The sequence below is a fragment of the Oncorhynchus kisutch genome, linkage group LG6 (assembly GCF_002021735.2).
Source record: "Oncorhynchus kisutch isolate 150728-3 linkage group LG6, Okis_V2, whole genome shotgun sequence".
Taxonomy (NCBI): domain Eukaryota; kingdom Metazoa; phylum Chordata; class Actinopteri; order Salmoniformes; family Salmonidae; genus Oncorhynchus; species Oncorhynchus kisutch.
In genome coordinates this window covers 9,608,457-9,632,270 of record NC_034179.2, presented here as the reverse complement: position 1 = coordinate 9,632,270, position 23,814 = coordinate 9,608,457, and the positions used below count along the sequence as shown (strand labels likewise).

The 23,814-nt window shown below is 45.6% G+C and overlaps 1 protein-coding gene across 7 annotated transcripts in view; it reads right to left on the bottom strand.

The window, feature by feature from the left end:
- LOC109893614 (probable E3 ubiquitin-protein ligase HERC1) overlaps positions 1–23,814 on the bottom strand; it is a 98,716-nt gene that overhangs the window by 15,119 nt on the left and 59,783 nt on the right. For 6 of the 7 annotated variants that reach the window (XM_031826119.1, XM_031826126.1, XM_031826125.1 and 3 more), the window contains 29 exons: positions 22,380–22,566; positions 22,025–22,152; positions 19,077–19,285; positions 18,546–18,811; positions 18,317–18,369; positions 17,321–17,518; positions 16,898–17,078; positions 15,743–16,007; positions 15,234–15,459; positions 14,775–15,046; positions 14,412–14,539; positions 14,060–14,184; positions 13,588–13,806; positions 13,195–13,322; positions 10,086–10,285; positions 9,233–9,347; positions 8,816–8,947; positions 8,540–8,641; positions 8,083–8,256; positions 6,464–6,763; positions 6,068–6,133; positions 4,291–4,416; positions 4,014–4,152; positions 3,757–3,938; positions 3,198–3,353; positions 1,297–1,419; positions 1,104–1,206; positions 636–805; positions 1–134 (listed from right to left, as the gene is read on the bottom strand). The exon at positions 1–134 is cut by the window's left edge and continues 5 nt beyond it. In XM_031826119.1, the coding sequence (XP_031681979.1) occupies positions 1–134; positions 636–805; positions 1,104–1,206; positions 1,297–1,419; positions 3,198–3,353; positions 3,757–3,938; positions 4,014–4,152; positions 4,291–4,416; positions 6,068–6,133; positions 6,464–6,763; positions 8,083–8,256; positions 8,540–8,641; positions 8,816–8,947; positions 9,233–9,347; positions 10,086–10,285; positions 13,195–13,322; positions 13,588–13,806; positions 14,060–14,184; positions 14,412–14,539; positions 14,775–15,046; positions 15,234–15,459; positions 15,743–16,007; positions 16,898–17,078; positions 17,321–17,518; positions 18,317–18,369; positions 18,546–18,811; positions 19,077–19,285; positions 22,025–22,152; positions 22,380–22,566 (4,807 nt within the window). The remainder of the gene's footprint in view (positions 135–635; positions 806–1,103; positions 1,207–1,296; positions 1,420–3,197; positions 3,354–3,756; positions 3,939–4,013; positions 4,153–4,290; positions 4,417–6,067; positions 6,134–6,463; positions 6,764–8,082; positions 8,257–8,539; positions 8,642–8,815; positions 8,948–9,232; positions 9,348–10,085; positions 10,286–13,194; positions 13,323–13,587; positions 13,807–14,059; positions 14,185–14,411; positions 14,540–14,774; positions 15,047–15,233; positions 15,460–15,742; positions 16,008–16,897; positions 17,079–17,320; positions 17,519–18,316; positions 18,370–18,545; positions 18,812–19,076; positions 19,286–22,024; positions 22,153–22,379; positions 22,567–23,814) is intronic. The other variant, XM_031826122.1, reaches the window with a different exon arrangement.

Below are 23,814 nucleotides of genomic sequence, written 5' to 3'. Positions count from 1 at the left end.
GCTTTGACAGAGGGGGAGGGTGTGGTCCAGGCTGAGCTGTGGCAGCGACCAGCAGAGATCTGTCTGACGTTGTTCCCCTGTAGGCCTGTCACCAGGGTGGGCTCCTTCACTGGGCTTGAGTGACCCAGGCCAAGCTGAAAGACAGATCAACACAAAACAAAGACTGACTTCAGTGGAAAGTCACATTCTGAATGAGAGGACAAATCTATACACCACCACCACTAGTCTTAGGCTCCATCTCAGTCTTTCAGTGATTCCTCACATCTTATCTAGTTACCACCTCCTCATTGGAGGAAAAGGTCCACGCTCCATACCCTCCGCTCCACACCCTCCGCTCCACACCCTCCGCTCCACACCCTCCGCTCCACACCCTCCGCTCCACACCCTCCGCTCCACACCCTCCGCTCCACACCCTCCGCTCCACACTCTCAGCTCCACACTCTCAGCTCCACACTCTCAGCTCCACACTCTCAGCTCCACACTCTCAGCTCCACACTCTCAGCTCCACACTCTCAGCTCCACACTCTCAGCTCCACATCCTCAGCTCCACACTCTCAGAGGCGAGGATGCAAGGAATTGAGGAAAGCTGAATGAAGAACTCGTGTAATACTGTGGTAGAGAAGCTATGTTCCTACCTGTCCCTCACAGTTACAGCCCCAGGCATAGACATCTCCGGTAGAAGACAAAACCAGGACATGCTCACAGCCCACAGCTATGTCCTCTACAAACACCCCCTCCAGGGCTGGCACCACCTGGGGACGGTTGTGGTTCTTCAACAGAGAGTCTGGCAGGCCGATCAACCGCTCTGAGGGGAGAGGAAGGAAGGAAGGAAGGGACAAGACAGCTTGAAATAGGTCTTAAAGTTCTGTCAATAAAAAAATAAAAAAATCTAGCTCAAGCACCACATAATCAATGCACATGAGACCCCTTTGATACGGATGTTTTACAATAGGTGGGGGAACTGACACATATTATCATGTAGCTGCTGTGCCACCACAAAAACAGAACAGCTGAGGGTCCATAAAAAAACAAAAACAAGTTAGCCTACTACTGTAGTCAAAGTCTGCCGTGTGGAACTTCACATGATAAACTACATTCATTACCTTGTCCAAAGGTGTAAACATGCCCATCTTTGGCCAGGACAACAGAAAACTGGGTCCCGCAGCCAACCTTCTTGATTCCCTTGTTACACAGTTGCTCCACTTTCTACAAAGTAAAGAATAATGAAAAAGATGAATAATAACCCATTGTGGAAGTTGTTGTTGTTGAAACGTGAGAGGAGCACTTGTAGCCTACCTGAGGATAAGACTTCACAGTGCAGGGACCGGTCCCCAGCTTCCCATAGTCCCCGTCACCAAAGGACCAGACACTCATCCCATCGGAGGACAGCACCAGGGTGTGGTTGATACCACAGGACACCTAGTCACAATGGGAGAAAGACATAGGTAACACATAGGTAACCGTTGACCGAAGCTGACAGAGATCCAATGGCAATAGGAATAAGATATACATCTGGGGGCCAATAGGAATAAGATATACATCTGGGGGCCAATAGGAATAAGATATACATCTGGGGGCCAATAGGAAGCTTAACTGACTTGCCTAGTTAAATAAAGGTAGAAATATATATATATATATATATATATATATATATATATATATTATCCTACGAGGGGAAATTGGATGTCACCATGACCTGAATGAGACCCCCTGCTTTAATACACCAGCCCTGACTGAGACCCTGCTTTAAAACACCAGCCCTGACTGAGACCCCTGCTTTAAAACACCAGCCCTGACTGAGACGCCTGCTTTAAAACTCCAGCCCTGACTGAGACCCCCTGCTTTAAAACTCCAGCCCTGACTGAGACCCCCTGCTTTAAAACACCAGCCCTGACTGAGACCCCCTGCTTTAAAACACCAGCCCTGACTGAGACCCCCTGCTTTAAAACACCAGCCCTGACTGAGACCCCCTGCTTTAAAACTCCAGCCCTGACTGAGACACCCTGCTTTAAAACACCAGCCCTGACTGAGACCCTGCTTTAAAACACCAGCCCTGACTGAGACCCCCTGCTTTAAAACTCCAGCCCTGACTGAGACCCCCTGCTTTAAAACACCAGCCCTGACTGAGACCCCCTGCTTTAAAACACCAGCCCTGACTGAGACCCCCTGCTTTAAAACTCCAGCCCTGACTGAGACCCCCTGCTTTAAAACACCAGCCCTGACTGAGACCCTGCTTTAAAACACCAGCCCTGGCTGAGACCCCCTGCTTTAAAACATTTTGCTCAACATCACAGATCACAGGACAGAAAATCAAACATGTTATCATCAGCTCTTTACCTGCCCGACACGATGGACGGTACCACCTGGCTGATACGATGGACGGTACAACCTGTCTGATACGATGGACGGTACCACCGGTCTGATACGATGGACGGTACCACCGGTCTGATACGATGGACGGTACCACCTGTCTGATACGATGGACGGTACCACCTGTCTGATACGATGGACGGTACCACCTGTCTGATACGATGGACGGTACCACCTGTCTGATACGATGGACGGTACCACCTGTCTGATACGATGGACGGTACCACCTGTCTCATACGATGGACGGTACCACCTGTCTCATACGATGGACGGTACCACCTGTCTCATACGATGGACGGTACCACCTGTCTGATACGATGGACGTTACCAGTCTGATACGATGGACGTTACCAGTCTGATACGATGGACGTTACCAGTCTGATACGATGGACGTTACCAGTCTGATATGATGGACGTTACCAGTCTGATATGATGGACATTACCAGTCTGATATGATGGACATTACCAGTCTGATATGATGGACATTACCAGTCTGATATGATGGACATTACCAGTCTGATATGATGGACATTACCAGTCTGATATGATGGACATTACCAGTCTGATATGATGGACATTACCAGTCTGATATGATGGACATTACCAGTCTGATATGATGGACATTACCTGTCTTGTTAGGTTCATGTTTTAAGTATGTTTTAAGTATGTTTTAAGTATCCCTATATTTCTGTTATTAAGGTGCTTTCGCTCTGTTATTAGTAGGCCTGCGCAGCAGTCTCGTTGTTGATGGACCTGGCCTGACGAGTGCAATGGCAACCATGTAGTGTGCTAATACGGTTTGGTATGTCTGATATGACGGATCATACCTGTCCAATGTGATATCCCTCCAGTGCCGTGACTCTCTCTGGCAGCATCTTGTTGGACGTTGATCTTTGACCCAGACGACCAGAGTCTCCACTACCGAAGGTCAACAGCTTCCCGTCTGTTGTAATCACGGCTGAGTGTTTGAACCCACACGCCAACTGTTGTGTGAAGGAATGATGAATGACAGAGACAGAGAAACTATTCAGGATAAATGAAACAAAGAATGTTTCCGTGCTGGCCTACCACTTAGAATGAAGCATTATACATCTAATGTAAATACAACGAAGGGTATGCAATCTACAGTAAAAGGGATTCATATAATGTCATTTAACATCCCAGCAATGTTAGGTGTGACCTGTCAGGTGAGCCTCCTCTCCAGTTCTATCCGCCCCACCTCCTCTCCCTGCAGAGCCTCATCTCCAGTCCTATCTGCCCCACCTCCTCTCCCTGCAGAGCCTCATCTCCAGTCCTACCTGCACCACCTCCTCTCCCTGCAGAGCCTCATCTCCAGTCCTACCCGCCCCACCTCCTCTCCCTGCAGAGCCTCATCTCCAGTCCTACCTGCACCACCTCCTCTCCCTGCAGAGCCTCCACCTGTTTGGGTCGTCTCTGTCTCTCACTGTTCCCATGTCCCAGCTTCCCATAGTCTCCGTCACCCCAGCTGAACACCTCCCCCGTCTCCGTCAGGGCCAGGGAGTGGCCGTCAGAACCGCAAGAGGTCACCAGCTGGGTCACCACGTAGCCTGGGGGGTCAACAAGGGGGACAAAGGTGTCAAAGATGTCCAAGGTTATAGATCAACCTGAGATAAAGATGTTACCTTGCAAGGCTGAGATGACTGTGGGGGTATATAGGTCATCAGAGTTGCCCTGGCCCAGTCTCCCATAGCTACCCTCTCCTACAGCCAGCACTGTACCGTTCGCCTGTACCAGGAATGTACAGTTCTGCCCACACACAACCTGCAGAGAGTAGAGTATCACAGGTCAACAACAGAGAATCTTCGGGCTCAAAATGTAAGAAGCCTAAGTACAATCTGGAGCTGCCTAATCAGAGATGCTCACGACGTGTGCTGTGTATTAGTAGGTTATGAACTCTACCTGATGTGTCTGGGACAGAGACGGGGCGATGGTAGGCACCATCAGGTTGGTCCCTGCGTCTGCCAGCTGTCCGTGACGCCCGTTGCCCCACAGAAACACCTGACTCTTCCCTCCCTGTTGCCAGTCCTGTCAAATACAGTAAGAGGAGCCTGTTAAAGGAGCTTAAAGTAGCCTGGTTTCAGATCGCTTCGTCCCGTCGTTCTAACAATGACCAAAACAGTTGGCAAGACAGCATTATTGACACCTTCATGACTAATAACAGACAGGATATCGTTATGGGGACAGTCATAACACTGAACAGTGTGAACAATAGCTAGTGATAGAGCTATCTGAACATGAAGTGATGGAGCTGTGTCATGAGGCTGGCCTGACCCAGGGTGTGGGTTCCCAGAGCTGCTGAGGGTATGTCAAGTGATAGAGCTATCTGAACATGAAGTGATGGAGCTGTGTCATGAGGCTGGCCTGATCCAGGGTGTGGGTTCCCAGAGCTGCTGAGGGTATGTCAAGTGATAGAGCTATCTGAACATGAAGTGATGGAGCTGTGTCATGAGGCTGGCCTGATCCAGGGTATGGGTTCCCAGAGCTGCTGAGGGTATGTCAAGTGATACAGTGATGACATTAAGATAATAGGATATATGGTTTTACAGACAGAAACCATACCTCAGGAGATATGGCCTGCATCAGAAATGGCACCCTATTCTCTATATAGTAGACTTATTGACCTGAGCCCTGTGTAGGCCCTGGTCAATAGTAGTGCACTATATAGGGAATAGAGTCCTGTGTAGGCCCTGGTCAATAGTAGTGCACTATATAGGGAATAGAGTCCTGTGTAGGCCCTGGTCAATAGTAGTGCACTATATAGGGAATAGAGTCCTGTGTAGGCCCTGGTCAATAGTAGTGCACTATATAGGGAATAGAGTCCTGTGTAGGCCCTGGTCAATAGTAGTGCACTATATAGGGAATAGAGTCCTGTGTAGGCCCTGGTCAATAGTAGTGCACTATATAGGGAATAGAGTCCTGTGTAGGCCCTGGTCAATAGTAGTGCACTATATAGGGAATAGAGCCTATGTAGGCCCTGGTCAATAGTAGTGCACTATATAGGGAATAGAGTCCTGTGTAGGCCCTGGTCAATAGTAGTGCACTATATAGGGAATAGAGCCCTGAGTAGCCCTGGTCAAAAGTAGTGCACTATATAGGGAATAGAGTCCTGTGTAGGCCCTGGTCAATAGTAGTGCACTATATAGGGAATAGAGCCCTGAGTAGGCCCTGGTCAAAAGTAGTGCACTATATAGGGAATAGAGCCCTGTGTAGGCCCTGGTCAAAAGTAGTGCACTATATAGGGAATAGAGCCCTGCGTAGGCCCTGGTCAATAGTAGTGCACTATATAGGGAATAGAGCCCTGTGTAGGCCCTGGTCAATAGTAGTGCACTATATAGGGAATAGAGCCCTGTGTAGGCCCTGGTCAATAGTAGTGCACTATATAGGGAATAGAGCCCTTGGTAGGCCCTGGTCAATAGTAGTGCACTATATAGGGAATAGAGCCCTATGTAGGCCCTGGTCAATAGTAGTGCACTATATAGGGAATAGAGCCCTATGTAGGCCCTGGTCAATAGTAGTGCACTATATAGGGAATAGAGCCCTATGTAGGCCCTGGTCAATAGTAGTGCACTATATAGGGAATAGAGCCCTATGTAGGCCCTGGTCAATAGTAGTGCACTATATAGGGAATAGGGTGCAATTTGGGATGTAGATATGGTACTGGAGACAGAAATCTTACCTCAGGTCTTGTGGTGGCCCAGGACATGAGTTGTTCGTCCATCATGAAGCTCCACTTACTATTGTCCTGAGAAAGAGGAGAGAAGAAGAGAAGCAAAGAAGAGAAGCGAAGAAGAGAAGCGAAGTGAAGAAGTGAATTGAAGTGAGTGCATCAACAAACTGTGTGAGCTGCCATACATCACAGTAAATAGAAAGATGAACAAATAACACTAAAAGTAAAAAGAGTTGAAGGAACACCATAATTGGCTGGCAGCTTGCCTGTTTCTCCAATAACACAACCCCACACACTCCCAAGTGCCCTATTCTCTATGCAGCTCACACTAATAGGGAATAGGGTGTCATTTCAGACACCATCCTAGTCTGAGGAAGCTACAGAAAGCTTCTACTTTCTGCTCACCAGGGGCTTGGTGAGTTCTGTGGTTCCTGCCTGCTGGAACTCTGGGACAGTGAAGGATTCTGGGAACGCTGTTCCCCTGGCGATGGCCTCCGCGCTCTTCACAGTGGTGGAGAAGGTTTGGAGCCAGCTCCACTCCATGGGGCAGGAGTGTGTGTGGTCGAGGCTGAGGCTGGCAGGGTGGTGGTGGGGGGGTCGGCAGGGCCGACACAGGTACTGTTCCAGGGAAAGACCGACGGTCAGAGAGGCCAGACTCTGGAGGAAGGCACTGTGGACCAACTGGTCACCCGCTGTCACGTGACTCTGTAGAGAGAGAGAGAGAGAGAGAGAGGAAAAGAGAGTCAGAGAGAGAGAGAGAGAGAGAGAGAGAGAGAGAGAGAGAGAGAGAGAGAGAGAGAGAGAGAGAGAGAGAGAGAGAGAGAGAGAGAGAGAGAGAGAGAGAGAGAGAGAGAGAGAGAGAGAGAGAGAGAGAGAGAGAGAGAGAGAGAGAGAGAGAGAGAGAGAGAGAGAGAGAGAGAGAGAGAGAGAGAAAGAAAGAAAGAGAGACAGAGAGAGAGAGAAAGAGAGAGAAAGAGAGAGAAAGAGAGAGAGAGAAGAGAGAGAGAAGAGAGAGAGACACACACAGACAAAGAGAGAGAGAGAAGAGAGAGAGACACACACAGACAGACAGACACACAGACAGACACCACACACACACACAGACACACGGATGAATCCTCAAGATCCAATGAGGTGGAAAACTCCTGTATTAGCCGATGTTCCTCTGGGCTCAATAACCTTGCAGAGAGACGGGACATTTGTCTGTAAATTGGCCTTCAGTGACAGTTTGTTGAGGTCAGCAGCACTAGCGAAGGCTGGATTATATCCACCAAGCGTTCCCTGTAGTAAAACTTGCATAAAATTGCAGAAAGACGCTTGCATAAAGTTACAACCTCTGGAATGCACCGAAATCACAAGTTGTTAGGCGAGCCTCTACAGAGTAAGTGTAGGAATGTAAATCCAAGCAGCCTCCTGCAGCAGTGTGGGAAGTCTCTCCAGGAAGAAGGCCAAACTAACCAAGTAGATAACTAACCAAGTATATATCTAAATAAGTAGATAACTAACTAGATAAATAACCAAGTAGATAACTAACCAAGTATATATCTAAATAAGTAGATAACTAACCAAGTAGATAACTAACCAAGTAGATAACTAACCAAGTAGATAACTAACCAAGTATATATCTAAATAAGTAGATAACTAACCAAGTAGCTAACTAACCATCTAGATAACTAACCAAGTAGATATCTAAATAAGTAGATATCTAACTAGATAACAAACTAAGTAGATAACGAAGTAGATAACTAACTAGATAACTAACCAAGTAGCTATCTAAATAAGTAGATAACTAACTAACTAGATAACTAACCAAGTAGATATCTAAATAAGTAGATAACTAACTAGATAACAAACTAAGTATATAACGAACTAACTAGATAACTAACCAAGTAGATATCTAAATAAGTAGATAACTAACTAGATAACAAACTAAGTATATAACGAACTAACTAGATAACTAACCAAGTAGATATCTAAATAAGTAGATAACTAACTAACTAGCTGCACTGCTGTACTGTACTAACCCTCTCGTAGCTGTACTGTTCCTGCAGCAGTGTGGGAAGTCTCTCCAGGAAGACAGCCATGCAGGGTGCACGGTTCAGACCCAGAATGCCCTGTGTTCTGAGGACGGTGCGGCAGGATGCCAACACGTGGTTCTGGGAGATCCAGTCTGACGTACAGCGGATCAGCAGAGCATCCTGTTGGAGGGGAGGTCAGACATCAGACCCTGTTAATTAGGTCTCTTTCTCAGTCTAAAAAGCTGTCCTATCATCTCCTCCCCTCTCTTTCAACTGCACTGATCTGAAAGAAGTGACCAAGTGAAAGACAGCCTAATGATGATCTCCCACCATTCTGTTTCCACCTGCCAAGTCTGTTCCAATCAGTGGAGATGAAGGGGGAGACGAGAACAGACGAGGACAGGACAGATCGTAAAGAGATCGAGCCTGAGGCCTAGTGCAATGAAAGGCATACTGGACTAACCTTCGACCTCCCGGAGCAGGCAGCCACCCCTACATTTGGTATCCAGGTGGTACTGACCACTGAGCCTAGGCCTGTCACCACTGTCTGTAGGATGGAACCATCCTGTAGGAGGGGGGAACCGGGATAAGATTAGAACACACAGCACTGATAATAGACAGAGGATGTTGTATTGATAAGGAGTTTGGCTAACTCTATTATGTTATCTTTATTTATAATCTTTACTATGAGAAAACAGCACATTATTAGTAGCGTAGTCCATCATGCTACAGCTCTCACCTGTAGAGACCAGATGTTGAGTAGTCCTCCTATACCTCCAGACACCAGGGCCAGACCACTGGGGCAGAACGACAGGGTCTTCACCGCTGTGATGTGACCACTCAGTCTGAACACACACTTGGCACTGCCACGCTAGGGAGGCCAAACGCCACATAGATCAGGACACAGTGAATTAAAAGAGTAACTGGAATTGAATTGACAAATACAGTAGTTATTAGAAGAATCCAAAAAGGATAAGAAGAAGAAAAATAATAGAATAATAGAAAATGATGAATTTCTGTTCCTCCACAAAGACAACTGACAATTTTCTATTTCCCATTTTAGGTGTCAGGGGAAATGGGGGAAAGAAAGGAGACATAACAGAAGCCCTTATCTCAGCCATAACTGAGTGCTACAGAACACACTGACTGTACTGACCTTGATGCCACTGTTGTTCTCCTGACTGGATGAGCTGCCCAGGAACTTAGGAACTGACACATTAGTGCCCCCCTGTGGCAGAGTCCACACATTCAGAAGACCATTCTGGCTCCCTCTAAAAAGAGAGGATATGTAGGGAATAACTAAATCTAATGTCTACAGGGACTACATTTGACCCAAATACAGAAATATTGATCAATGTGCATTGCCACCGTTAAATATAGCTAATAATGTACTAATTACTCGGTGTACACAGCTCACATTCTCCCCTTATTCCTAGGTACTCACACTCTCCCCTTATTCCCTGGTACTCACACTATCCCCTTATTCCCTGGTACTCACACACTCCCCTTATTCCCTGGTACTCACACACTCCCCTTATTCCCTGGTACTCACACTCTCCCCTTATTCCCTAGTACTCACACTCTCCCCTTATTCCCTAGTACTCACACTCTCCCCTTATTCCCTAGTACTCACACTCTCCCCTTATTGCCTGGTACTCACACTTTCCCCTTATTGCCTGGTACTCACTCTCCCCTTATTCTCTGGTAATAACACACTCCCCTTATTCCCTGGTACTCACACTCTCCCCTTATTCCCTGGTACTCACACACTCCCCTTATTCCCTAGTACTCACACACTCCCATTATTCCCTAGTACTCACACACTCCCCTTATTCCCTAGTACTCACACACTCCCCTTATTCCCTGGTACTCACACTCTCCCCTTATTCCCTAGTACTCACACTCTCCCCTTATTCCCTGGTAATAACACATTCCCCTTATTCCCTGGTACTCACACTCTCCCCTTATTCCCTGGTACTCACACTCTCCCCTTATTCCCTGGTACTCACACAGCCATCATAAGGCGTGGTTCGGGACCTCTGCCAGGCAGCGGGCACCACTCGGCCGTGTTGACGGTGCCTGTGTGGAACAGGGAGTGGAGGGTGATCCAGGTGCCTCCCGCCCGCCCCCAGATCTTCACCACCTCAGAGCGGCCCGTGGAGAGGAGGAGGTGGCCCGTGGGGTCCCAGCGCAGGATGCTGACACTCTCCTGGAGAGAGGTAGGGAGGATTGCGAGAGAGAGAGATGGGAGGGAGAGAGAGATGGAGGGAGGGAGGGAGAGAATGACAAATGTTTTGCTTGCAATCTTGGATTTCCTGGATGTGTTGTTTTTCAGCTTAGTTTGCTGAATTGAAATAATTTACTGTATTTAAGAAATTCATTGATGGCAAATTTGTTTTAGGACTCATGACCCGCTGAGCATTCTATTCAATGCATCCTCATTGGGCGCTGGTGAAGATTTGGTCTAGAGTGCCTTCCTGTGGCTTGAAAACAAGATGACATTTCTAAGAGCAAATAAACTAAGCAAAAAAAGAAATGTCCCTTTTTCAGGACCCTGTCTTTCAAAGATAATTCGTAACAATTCAAATAAATTCACAGATCTCCATTGTAAAGGGTTTAAACACTGTTTCCCATGCTTATTGTAATGGGTTTAAACACTGTTTCCCATGCTTATTGTAATGGGTTTAAACACTGTTTCCCATGCTTATTGTAAAGGGTTTAAACACTGTTTCCCATGCTTATTGTAATGGGTTTAAACACTGTTTCCCATGCTTATTGTAATGGGTTTAAACACTGTTTCCCATGCTTATTGTAAAGGGTTTAAACACTGTTTCCCATGCTTATTGTAATGGGTTTAAACACTGTTTCCCATGCTTATTGTAATGGGTTTAAACACTGTTTCCCATGCTTATTGTAATGGGTTTAAACACTGTTTCCCATGCTTATTGTAAAGGGTTTAAACACTGTTTCCCATGCTTATTGTAATGTGTTTAAACACTGTTTCCCATGCTTATTGTAATGGGTTTAAACACTGTTTCCCATGCTTATTGTAAAGGGTTTAAACACTGTTTCCCATGCTTATTGTAATGGGTTTAAACACTGTTTCCCATGCTTATTGTAATGGGTTTAAACACTGTTTCCCATGCTTATTGTAATGGGTTTAAACACTGTTTCCCATGCTTATTGTAAAGGGTTTAAACACTGTTTCCCATGCTTATTGTAATGGGTTTAAACACTGTTTCCCATGCTTATTGTAATGGGTTTAAACACTGTTTCCCATGCTTATTGTAAAGGGTTTAAACACTGTTTCCCATGCTTATTGTAAAGGGTTTAAACACTGTTTCCCATGCTTATTGTAAAGGGTTTAAACACTGTTTCCCATGCTTATTGTAATGGGTTTAAACACTGTTTCCCATGCTTATTGTAATGGGTTTAAACACTGTTTCCCATGCTTATTGTAATGGGTTTAAACACTGTTTCCCATGCTTATTGTAAAGGGTTTAAACACTGTTTCCCATGCTTGTTCAATGAACCATAAACAATTAATGAACATGCACCTGTGGGACAGCCGTTAAGACACTAACAGCTTACAGACGGTAGGCAAGTAAGGTCAAAGTTATGAAAACTAGGACACTAAAGAGGCCTTTCTACTGACTCTGAAAAATGTCCAGGGTCCCTGCTCATCTGCGTGTACGTGCCTTAGGCATGCGGTCAAGGAGGCATGAGGACTGCAGATGTGGCCAGAGCAATAAATTGTAATGTCCGTACTGTGAGACGCCTAAGACTGCGCTACAGGGAGACAGGACGGACAGCTGATCGTCCTCGCAGTGGCAGACCATGTGTAACAACACCTGCACAGGATCGTTGCCTATTGGCACAAACCCACCGTCGCTGGACCAGACAGGACTGGCAAAAAGTGCTCTTCACTGACGAGTCGCGGTTTTGTCTCACCAGGGGTAATGGTCGGATTCACGTTTATCGTCGAAGGAATGAGCATTACACCGAGGCCTGTACTCTGGAGCGGGATCGATTTGGAGGTGGAGGGTCTGTCATGGTCTGGGGCGGTGTGTCACAGCATCATCGGACTGAGCTTGTTGTCATTGCAGGCAATCACAACATTGTGCATTACAGGGAAGACATCCTCCTCCCTCATGTGGTACCCTTCCTGCAGGCTCATCCTGACATATGACCCTCCAGCATGACAATGCCACAAGCCATACTGCTCGTTCTGTGTGTGATTTCCTGCAAGACAGGAATTGCAGTGTTCTGCCATGGCCAGCGAAGAGCCTGGATCTCAATCCCATTGAGCACGTCTGGGACCTGTTGGATCGGATGGTGAGGGCTAGGCCCATTCCCCCAGAAATGTCCGGGAACTTGCAGGTGCCTTGGTGGAAGAGTGGGGTAACATCGCACAGCAAGAACTGGCAAATCTGGTGCAGTCCATGAGGAGGAGATGCACTGCAGTACTTAATGGAACTGGTGGCCACACCAGATACTGACTTACTTTTGATTTTGACCCCCCCTTTGTTCAGGGACACATTATTCCATTTCTGTTAGTTACATGTCTGTGGAACTTGTTCAGTTTATGTCTCAGTTGTTGAATGTTATGTTCATACAAATATTTACACATGTTAGGTTTGCTGAAAATAAATGCAGTTGGCAGCGAGAGGACGTTTCTCTTTTTTGCTGAGTTTAATAAGTAGAAAACCCTTTTGTCGTCATTTTGATGTTGTCAGATTGACTTTAGTATAACACTAGCTACCTAGCTAGCTAAGATTGAGATTGAGAGGAGACCTCCAGATTTTAGCGAGCTAATGTTAGCATTGCTAGCTATTTTTGACGAACTTTGCTTGCTAATGACGTCGCCAACTGTCTAAAGTAAATTTGACAACATGATCATGATGGCAAAGTTGCATCCTACTAGAATCGTGTCATATTCCGAAGCCCATATAGTGTAAAATTAAACGAAAGAGTCATTAGCCCCCGTTCTACTTTAGGACATGGCTGCAGCGTCTGTAGAACGTTTATAACAATGGTGACGATGCGACCGAGTTGGTTAAAGAGTGGCCTGTAAACGACGACACAATTATATGGATGTAAAAGTCTGTGTTGACTTACAGGGAAGGCAGACAGTAGTAGGGGCTGTTCAGTCTCGTAGGATTCAGCGGTAGCCAGTAGGATCTTCCCATCAGGGTAACCCACAGCAAAGGGCTTGTCCACACTGTGCCACGCCACACACTGAGGAGCTGGGAGGGGAGCGAGAGGAGAAAGATATCACACATCAACCAGTCCATGACCACTGAGAACACTACTTATTGTCATAAACAAAGCCACTTCTGACTTAACGGCAACTTGGCTTGGACTCATGTTGTGGCTGCTGGCAGCTATATTTGACCACTTGTTTCCTCTACATAATAATAATAAAAAATAAAATAATAAATAAAATAAAATAAATAAATAAAAAATAGCCACTTAATAGATCATCAGTCAGTCAGTATAAATGTAACGCACATTCTTTCCTGTGGCAGCGGGTGAGCTCGGTGCTCTCAATGGAGAAGTCTTCAGTGACCTGCAACCGGCAGAGTGATCCGTCCAGACGCCCCACCAACAGGCTCTCTGGCTGGGCATCCTTCCCGGCGATGCCCCCCTGGGTGGGGAAGGGGCTGGAGGTCTGCACCCAGGAGAGGGCTGTCACCCAGGACGGCTGGGCCTCCACATGGCCCTGGGCTCCTGAATGAACCACAACAGAGAGATTAGAAATTAATGATCAAGTTTGGGATTTACATTTGTTTACATTTTTAGATCAGAATCTCAGATAAGATACATTTTTATTACTATCAACATATGAAATGACGGAAAACAATTTTTTTTTGCCAAGCTTTCGGTCACGGTTGACCTTCATCAGAGCATCCGAACATATGAAAAGACAGCTGAACTACACACATTGTTAAAAGGTTTGAGGACCAGTTACTACTGTACATACCGTTGACAGTCCAGATGTTGATGATCTTGTTTTGGAAGGCAGCGAGGAGGGTACCTCCAGAGCTCCAATAGACAGGAGACACCAGGTGAGCTCCACCTGCTGCCTCAGAGCCCCGTCTGTCATCACTGGGGTTAATAGGACAGGGTTGACATTAGCTCTACTCCCAACAGCACCACATATTTCATGTCCCTGTTCCAATACTTTAGAAATGCATCCTTCTTTTCAACCTTGGTTGCATTGGTGGAAGTAATAGGGAGGTAACCTTGCATTTATGTGAGCTGTGCTTACCTCAAGGCAACAAAGAAGGAAACATTTCTGAAGTATTGGCCCATACTGTATGTCATGATGATACCTGATGCTACAGGAGTGTGTGCACTGCAGGTCAGCAGTGTTCTGGTTGACGTCCCACAATCTGACTGTCCCGTCCTGAGCTCCAGTGGCCAACAGACCCTGCTCATTGTTCCAAGTACAGCTAGTCACCTACAACAACAACAACCGGGTCAACATCAGTATCCAACAAACAGGAACTGATCACAGGAACCTCATTAGTAAACATCACTTTCACTTTTTCAATTAGTCTTTCCTCTCTCCTCAAACCGCATTGGAAGAGATAGTCCAAGGTCCCTTCCCTCAGACAGTCTCCGTCAATGCGTTTTGAGAAGGTTGTGAGGAGAGAGGATACGAATATTCAAGCATAAATATCTTAGTCCCGTACCCTGCCGTGATGTCCCTCTAGCTTCTTCAGAGGACACTTCCTCAGGTCTCCAGCCATGTCGCTGTAGGTCTGAGGCCGGATGGGGTTGTCCCTCTCCCTCTCTGAGGCTGCCAGGGCCTGGACCAGCTGCTGGGCTGCCCACTGACGATGTTTACTGGTCAGCCTGGCAGACAGGGCACAGGCAGCCAGGGCGTTGGCCAGCTCCAGAGGGCCCACTCTCGCCCCCACCTGGGGAGGAGGTACTGCAGCAGACGGGCTACCAGCCTCTGGACCTGGACCAATCGGGGAAACACAACAGCCATCATGAGGTAGCACCAGCCAATCAAACCTCTCTACAGGGTTGTGTCCAGTAAGGGGGAAATGCTACAGAGTGCAATGTGGATGTACTACCTGAAAAATATGTACCATACCAAACATAACTTATTCTGTGACTTTGGCATAAAGGTACCTTCCTCTCACCTTTAGTTTCGTGCTGCTCGGTAACGGTTCTCTCTGGAGAATAGCGGTAGCGGATGCCCTTCTCTGTGAGCAGGGAGACCAGACTCTGTGTGACCAGGAAGGTGGGAGGTGTGAGGGGTGTGACATCTTGTTGTGGCGCCCTCTTCAGGGTGGAGGTCAGACGAACTCTCTGTGCAGGATCACTGATGGCACCAAGGTTCATCCCTGTGGCAGCCGCCATCAGATCCTAGAACCGGACCAAGGGGTGACAGTGTAAGTAGAGAAAGATTACAGTTACAAGAGCACCATATATTCTACAGACGGTGATGGAAAAATGTAGACACCAAGGTTGGGGTCAATTCAAGAAGAAAACCGAAATTCCATATCCTGCCGACTACGCCAAACGTAAGACATTTGTAAGACATACAATTGGAATTTGAAGTTCACTTCCTGAATTGAAACGGAATTACCCCAACCTTGGTTAACAGTCTAAGACATATGGAGCCAGCCACGAGTACAGACTCACACACCTGAGTGCAGATGTCCACCAGCTCCCTGTATGCTGTGGGGCTGTGTGAGACCAGGCTGCCTATAGCTGAGCTAAGGAAGGAGAGGAAGGCAGAGCTGCTGCTCTCTGTAGCCCCACCACAGCCTCTGCTACCCCCTGCTACCCCTTGCTGGTCAACACTGGTATGGACCCGGCCTGCCGCTGCAAGGCACATCAGACGCACCAGGATACGGATGTCTGCCAGGCCCAAGCCCTCCAGACCACTAGAGGCACTGCACACTGACACACTGGGCAAGAGAGGGAGAGAAGTAGAAAGAAAAAGGATAGAGGGAGGGAGGGAGAGAGAGGAGGAGAGATATGTGTGTGATATAAGGGGAACACAATTGTATTCCCATTTTCTTCACAATTGGGGACCAAAGGAGTGTAACAGATTACAACCTAGCCCTGAAGTGTTCTACAGTAACAGATCACAGCCCTGTAGTGTTCTACAGGAAACAGATTACAACCCTGTAGTGTTCTACAGTAACAGATCACAGCCCTGTAGTGTTCTACAGTAACAGATCACAGCCCTGTAGTGTTCTACAGGAAACAGATTACAACCCTGTAGTGTTCTACAGTAACAGATTACAACCCTGTAGTGTTCTACAGTAACAGATCACAGCCCTGTAGTGTTCTACAGTAATAGATCACAGCCCTGTAGTGTTCTACAGTAACAGATTACAACCCTGTAGTGTTCTACAGTAACAGATCACAGCCCTGTAGTGTTCTACAGTAACAGGTCACAGCCCTGTAGTGTTCTACAGTAACAGATTACAACCCTGTAACCGTAACATCACAATCAACCGTAACATATAAACCACTTTATCACTAGAACAACGGCACAGGAATTGTTTGATGAATACTCTGGCCATTTGGCCTGTCAGAAAAACAATAACAGAAGCTTCCAGCTCACTGTTTTCAGACCAATTTAAAACGTTTCATAAGACTAAACAAAATAACGTTTTGGAGGTGAAATAACAAGCTACTTCTCAGTAGCAAATGTGTATTGAAATACCTCATCAGAGGAGGATCCTGGAATGTAGCCACTGTACAGTAGAATGGAATATGTTGTTGATGAACTCTCTGAACATTAGACTACCCCACATTGTGAGATACCGATCCAATTAAACAAACCAACCTAGAGGATGTTTGGGAGAGTGCTCTCATCACCATGCTGTATGCCAGTAGTATCTGGGCTGTAGAGGTGACTCTCCCTAGAGCCTGCAGTCTGTCCTGAGGGTCTCTCAGCGATGCAGCCTGCTCCCCCAGAGTCAGAGGGCCGGAGGAACCTAACCCCTTAGTGTCAATGCTGACCACACCTGTATACCAGAGATACACAATACATTGCAACATCTGTGTGAGCATTTGAAAATATTTCAAATATTATGTTTGAGTTCTCAGATTTTTTCAGAAATCCCAGTTGAAGAATTGTAGAATGGAGGACTTCCTTGCAACTCATTCCCTGTTGATTCCAGAAATTCTCCAACCGTGGAGTTTTGGTATAATTTGGGGATTCTGCAACCCTAGTTTGCTGCATAATGCTGTGTGTGAAGTACAGTACCTTTCTGGATCATTGACCCGTCAGGGTTACTGGTGCTGTTGACCAGCGCTCCCAGCGGGTCGTTTTCTGTGAAGGGGATGGGGTCTGGCACCAGCTTCTTCTCACTCAGACCCAGAGGCCTCAGCAACACCCCAAAGTCCTCCAGCCCAGTCAGCCGGTCTGGGTCAGAGTCGTCTAGAGGGCCCAGCTCCCAGTCTTCTGGTTGGAAGAAGCAGATACCGTCATGAGTCATCTTTTTATTTGTTTTTAAGATATTTATATTTTAATTTAATCTTTATTTTGGCCGCCTCTCCTTCCAGTTCTCTGCTGCCAATGACTGGAACGAACTACAAACATCTCTGAAACTGGAAACACTTATCTCCCTCACTAGCTTTAAGCACCAACTGTCAGAGCAGCTCACAGATTACTGCACCTGTACATAGCCCACCTATAATTTAGCCCAAACAACTACCTCTTTCCCAACTGTATTTAATTTTAATTAATTTATTTATTTTGCTCCTTTGCACCCCATTATTTTTTATTTCTACTTTGCACATTCTTCCATTGCAAAACTACCATTCCAGTATTTTACTTGCTATATTGTATTTACTTTGCCATCATGGCCTTTTTTGCCTTTACCTCCCTTCTCACCTCATTTGCTCACATTGTATATAGACTTGTTTATACTGCATTATTGACTGTATGTTTGTTTTTACTCCATGTGTAACTCTGTGTCGTTTTATCTGTCGAACTGCTTTGCTTTATCTTGGCCAGGTCGCAATTGTAAATGAGAACTTGTTCTCAACTTGCCTACCTGGTTAAATAAAGGTAAAATAAATAAAAATAAATAAAAATTTAAGACCCTTGAGGTTAGAAACCTCTTTTGTGAGGGGGACCTGGATATGATTCACCAGATGATTCGCTGTCTTCGGAGCACATGGTGAATTTATTATAACTGGGAGTCACTTAAACATATGAGCAGAAGAAACCGTAACAAATAGAGGGTCAAATCCTTACCATCGGAGGTGCTGTCCAGTCGTCCAATTAAATCAGAAGCAAGCCCTTTCAATCTGAGGAGAGAGAGAAACAGTATGCCTGAGAGTAACTGACAAGACTCAACCGTTGTAGTACTTTTAACAAGCATATACAGTGTTACTATGCAGCTCGAAGGACTATGAAAAAGAGCATGTGTGTGTGTGACTCCTGCACAAATAAGGCTTAAGCATAAAGTGCATCTCTTACTCACCGGTCATGTTTGGATCCAATCTCCCCTAGGTTAGCTGCCAGGTACTTCTCTCTACAGGTGCTACAGAGCAGGTAGTAAGGGCTACCGGACCCACACTCCCCTCCGAACCACCCGTCCACGTATGCCCCGGTAGAGCGGTACCCTCGCCGCCCAGCGCTCTGGCCACAGCCCGGGTGATGCCTCTTCATGTGGTTGTTGAACTGCAGAGTCAGGGTGTTACACAGCTCACACTGTACCATGTCATGGGGCTGGTGCTCCTCACCCCCCTGAGGGAAACAACAGCCATATCAACTGGACCGAACCAGGGTTGGGATCAATTCAACTTTTACAGTTACCTGCCTGAAATTGACTGATTTGAAATGGAATTGATTCCAACCCTGGCCTAAACCTTTTTTTCTAGTCCTATCCTACTGTTTGCTCTTTTTAATGAAGGCCGTTTGGAGGCCAAAACGTCATGTTTTTAAACTAAAAGTCATTGCGCTTATATATATATATTTCCCGGATCTGTGATTGTGAAATGTGATGTAGTACCTCGACCATCCAGAGGGTGTCTCTCTCCGAGCTGATGAACTCTCTAAACTGTAGCTCCTCATAGGGCTCTTCATGGTAGGGGTCATCCATGTACCCCAACTCTGACTCCTCCTCAGCAGCAAACGGGTGCGTCTCCGCCCTCTCCGGCCACTCAGACACCCCTGGGTCCTGCCTGTACAGCGGTGGGATGGGGTTGGGGGACGGAGAGTCTGGTTGAGGAAAGGATGGTGGTGGAAATATAGTAGGTTAGCAAGACGAAAAGAGTCACAATGAACAGTACATGACTGTCTCTGCCTAGTCTTTTCCAACTTCTTTGTTACACTTAAAAAGACAGATAGCCCTCCCAGAGGATAACATATGAAAGACAGATATCCCTCCCAGAGGATAACACATGAAAGACAGATATCCTCTGGGGGGGGGGGCTATCTGTCTTTCATATGTTATCCTCTGGGAGGGGGGGGGGATAACATATGAAAGACAGATAGCCCCCCCCCAGAGGAGAACATGTGAAAGACAGATAGCGTTTTTCAACCACTCCACAAATTTCTTGTTAACAAACTATACTTTTTGCAAGTTAGATAGGATATCTACTTTGTGCATAACACTAGTCATTTTCCAACAACTGTAACAGACAGATTATTTAACTTATAATTCACTGTAACACAATTCCAGTGGGTCAGAAGTTTACATACACTAAGTTGACTGTGCCTTTAAACTTCTTGGAAAATTCCAGAAAATGATGTCATGTCTTTAGAAGCTTCTGATAGGCTAATTGACATAATTTGAGTCAATTGGAGGTGTACCTGTGGATGCATTTCAAGGCCTACCTTCAAACGCAGTGCCTCTTTGCTTGACATCATGGGAAAATCAAAAGAAATCAGCCAAGACCTCAGAAAAAAAAATGTAGACCTCCACAAGTCTGGTTCATCCTTGGGAGCAATTTCCAAACCCCTGAAGGTGACACGTTCGTCTGTACAAACAATAGTACGCAATAGTATGCAAGTATAAACACCATGGGACCACGCAGCCGTCGTTCTGCCCCTGAACAGGCAGTTAACCCACAGTTCCTAGGCCGTCATTGAAAATGAGAATTTGTTCTTAACTGACTTGCCTAGTTAATAAATAGAGGTTGAATATTTTTTTTAAATAAAATACTGCTCAGGAAAGAGACACATTCTGTCTCCTAGAGATGAACATACTTTGGTGCGAAACGTGCAAATGAATCCCAGAACAACAGCAAAGGACCTTGTGAAGATGCTGGAAGAAACAGGTACACATGTATCTATATCCACAGTAAAACGAGTCCTATATTGACATAACCTGAAAGGCCGCTCAGCAAGGAAGAAGCCACTGCTCCAAAACACCCATAAAATAAAAAAAAGACTACAGTTTGCAACTACACATGGGGACAAAGATCATACTTTTGGGAGAAATGTCCTCTGGTCTGATGAAACAAAAATAGAACGGTTTGGCCATAATGACCATCGTTATGATTGGAGGAAAAAGGGGGAGGCTTGCAAGCTGAAGAACACCATCTCAACCGTGAAGCACGGGGGTGGCAGCATCATGTTGTGGGGGTGCTTTGCTGCAGGAGGGACTGGTGCACTTCACAATATAGATGTCATCATATTGAAGCAACATCTCAAGACATCAGTCAGGAAGTTAAAGCTTGGTCGCAAATGGGTCTTCCAAATGGACATTGACCCCAAAATGGCTTAAGGACAACAAAGTCAAGTTATTGGAGTGGTCATCACAAAGCCCTGACCTCAATCCTATAGAACATTTGTGGGCAGAACTGAAAAAGCACGTGTGAGCAAGGAGGCCTACAAACCTGACTCGGGTACACCAGCTCTGTCAGGAGGAATGGGCCAAAATTCACCCAATTTATTGTTGGAAGCTTGCTGAAGGCTACCCGAAACATTTGACCCAAGTTAAAGAATTTAAAGGCAATGCTACCAAATACTAATTGAGTGTATGTAAACTTCTGACCCACTGGGAATGTGATGAAAGAAATAAAAGCTGAAATAAATAATTCTCTCTAATATTATTCTGACATTTCACATTCTTAAAATAAAGTGGTGATCCTAACTGATGTAAGACAGGGAATTTTTACAAGGATTAAATGTCAGGAATTGTGAAAAACTAAGTTTAAATGTTGGCTAAGGTGTATGTAAACTTCCGACTTCAACTGTATGTGACTCTTTTCAGGAAACTAGACGTATGTTGCGCGTCACTACTTCACAGGAGAGACATTTGAACTTAAACTTTTTTTTATTTTTAAGTATGTGTTTCTTGGCAGTAATGCCTTGTGGAACATGAACTTTGTATGCCATCTGCCATCTGTAAATACAAATAACATTGTTAAATTACGAGCCTAGTTGGTTTAGCCACACGGAAAAAGCGGGCAACCTTCCCGCTAGCCATGATTGGCTGAGATAATGAGTGGGCTGGACATGCCGCGAGATGAGTTCGGATTGGTCTGCCATGTAGCACGCTTCTGTCTATAACATGAGCTAGTCAGTATGTGTCGGTAATCATTTCTAATGCAGCTTTTTTGAAAGATATCACGTAGTAGAACTGCATAACTGTTGCTCTCCACTTTCTGGAGGACCGAGTTTTGAAATCAGTAGAATTAGAGTATGATAGCTAAGGCCTCACATGTGAATCCTTAAACATAGGAAAGCATTGTACTGCACTTTGCTTAATGCCCCTCAATCCACACGGAATCCTTTCCTAACACCAGCAAGGCAGAGTTGTCTGCATACAGCAGGAGTTTACATTTCACTGCCATTTCATTTACATGTAACAGGAACAGTAGAGGCACCAGTATGAGCCCTGAGGGACACCTCATGATATCCCCTTAGTCTCAGATAGAATCCCATCAATGTCACAGACAGAGAGCTTCAGGTCAGCTACCCAAATATCTTTCTGTTGGAGGTTGTGCTGACCTGCTCTCCTAAAGGATGTTCTGTGCCCCAAACTGGAGCGCTGGCGTCTGGCCGGGGGCGGCCTGTTCCTGGTCAGGTGGACATCTAAGAAGTTCTCCCTCTCCACCAGGTCCAGGCCCGCCAGCAGACTGCAACACAATAACATAACATTAACTAATCTTCCAACTCAACCAAGCCAACACAATCTTTGTTTCTGTGAATAATCTATTGATGTCAATCTCTCGAACTGACTTGCGTCTTCAATTTTTCGTGAAACAATCATATTGAATTTATGACTGATTAATCGACACAGCTCTACTACTCTTAACTCAATTGATAAAAAATGTTTTAAAAGAAGGTTGTTTCTGTGTCTGACCTTTCGTTGGGTTCGCTGGTGGGGGCCTCGGGGCACTGTACGGTCTCCGGTCCATCAGGGGAGGGGGTTTCAGTGGTGGAGGCTCCTGCTGGCTGGCTCTCCATCTGTAGCTCCTCAGTCAGGGGGTGCTCCAACATCCAGCTAGCCAGCACCTCGATGGTCCGCGAGTCTACTTCACCTGCCACACCTGGGGTCAAAGGTCAAAGGAGAGGTAAGAGATCAAGTCCAAGTGAGGGGGACACAGGCCCTTTTTTAAAAAGGGGGATATTGCATTAAGGCAATGACAATAGAAGTCAAAGTCAATCATTTGAAAGGGACACATTATACAGGAGTGTTAGATTGGAAAGTTTGTGATGGAAGTACACTCAATCCAAACTGATATGGGGAAGAAAGACGACAGTACTAGCCAAGGAGTAAAGAAACAAAAGTGTGAGAGACGGAGAGTGAGGGTCCTATTCAATCTAATTCAACGACTAGGTTCATTAGTATAAGTATAAAATAGAATTTGTATTGAAAACATGCACGTGCGGATTCATGTGCTTCACCAAACAGTGGTGTTTACAACTAACCTGAACTGTATATGAATCGATATCAATATCTAAAAATGCTTTCTCACTATACAGAAAATGTAGGTAAAGTAGTCCAGAAACCTGGTTAACAGGGCTTAATTGAGAGGAGCCAGACAGATTTGAGTGGGGTACAGTATGCCAAGGAGAGGGAACAGAAAATTACCATTTGTATCACCATGAGCCTATCATTTCACATATTTGCTGGCTGGTTTGAAAAAGTTAAATTCTTGAATCACGATATATAATTTTTCGATTATAATCTAATGAAAAAAATGCCTAACAACATCTATGTCTATTGTAAATCAGGAGTTGGAACCAGTTCAGGGAACAAAATTAAAAACCAGAAAATAACATTTTTTTGTAGAGAAGAACGGAATTAACTTTCTCAATGCTCGTTAAGGATACTATAGTTATCACGTTTCACATTGGATTTATTAACTACAAAAAGGTAAGATGTGTTTTTAATTCTGGTGCCGCTCTGAACACACAAGCTTGTTAGCTAGCTACAGTAGCTCTTGTCCAACATTAAGCCAACTCTCGGGAGTTCAAAGACATTTTAAAGTTCCTCCATAGAAGTTGCTCTTCCATAGGTATTATTCTGCGGGCCAAATTCATATAATGCATGTCATAACAAGATGCCCAGCGCGCCAAGCCTTCTCCTCCAACCTCTCTCGCTCTCTCCCCACCAGAGAAAAGTTCAGTCGCATCTCGTGCCCTACACTTGTCTATCTATCATGCACGTAAACAACTATAGCTCGCCCGCACCATAGCAAGCTGCTCTATCCGCACTGATTAGTGAAGTAATTTAAGGTTTAAAAAAATATATATATATAAAATAACTTTTTTGGGTCCGAAACGGTTCAGAA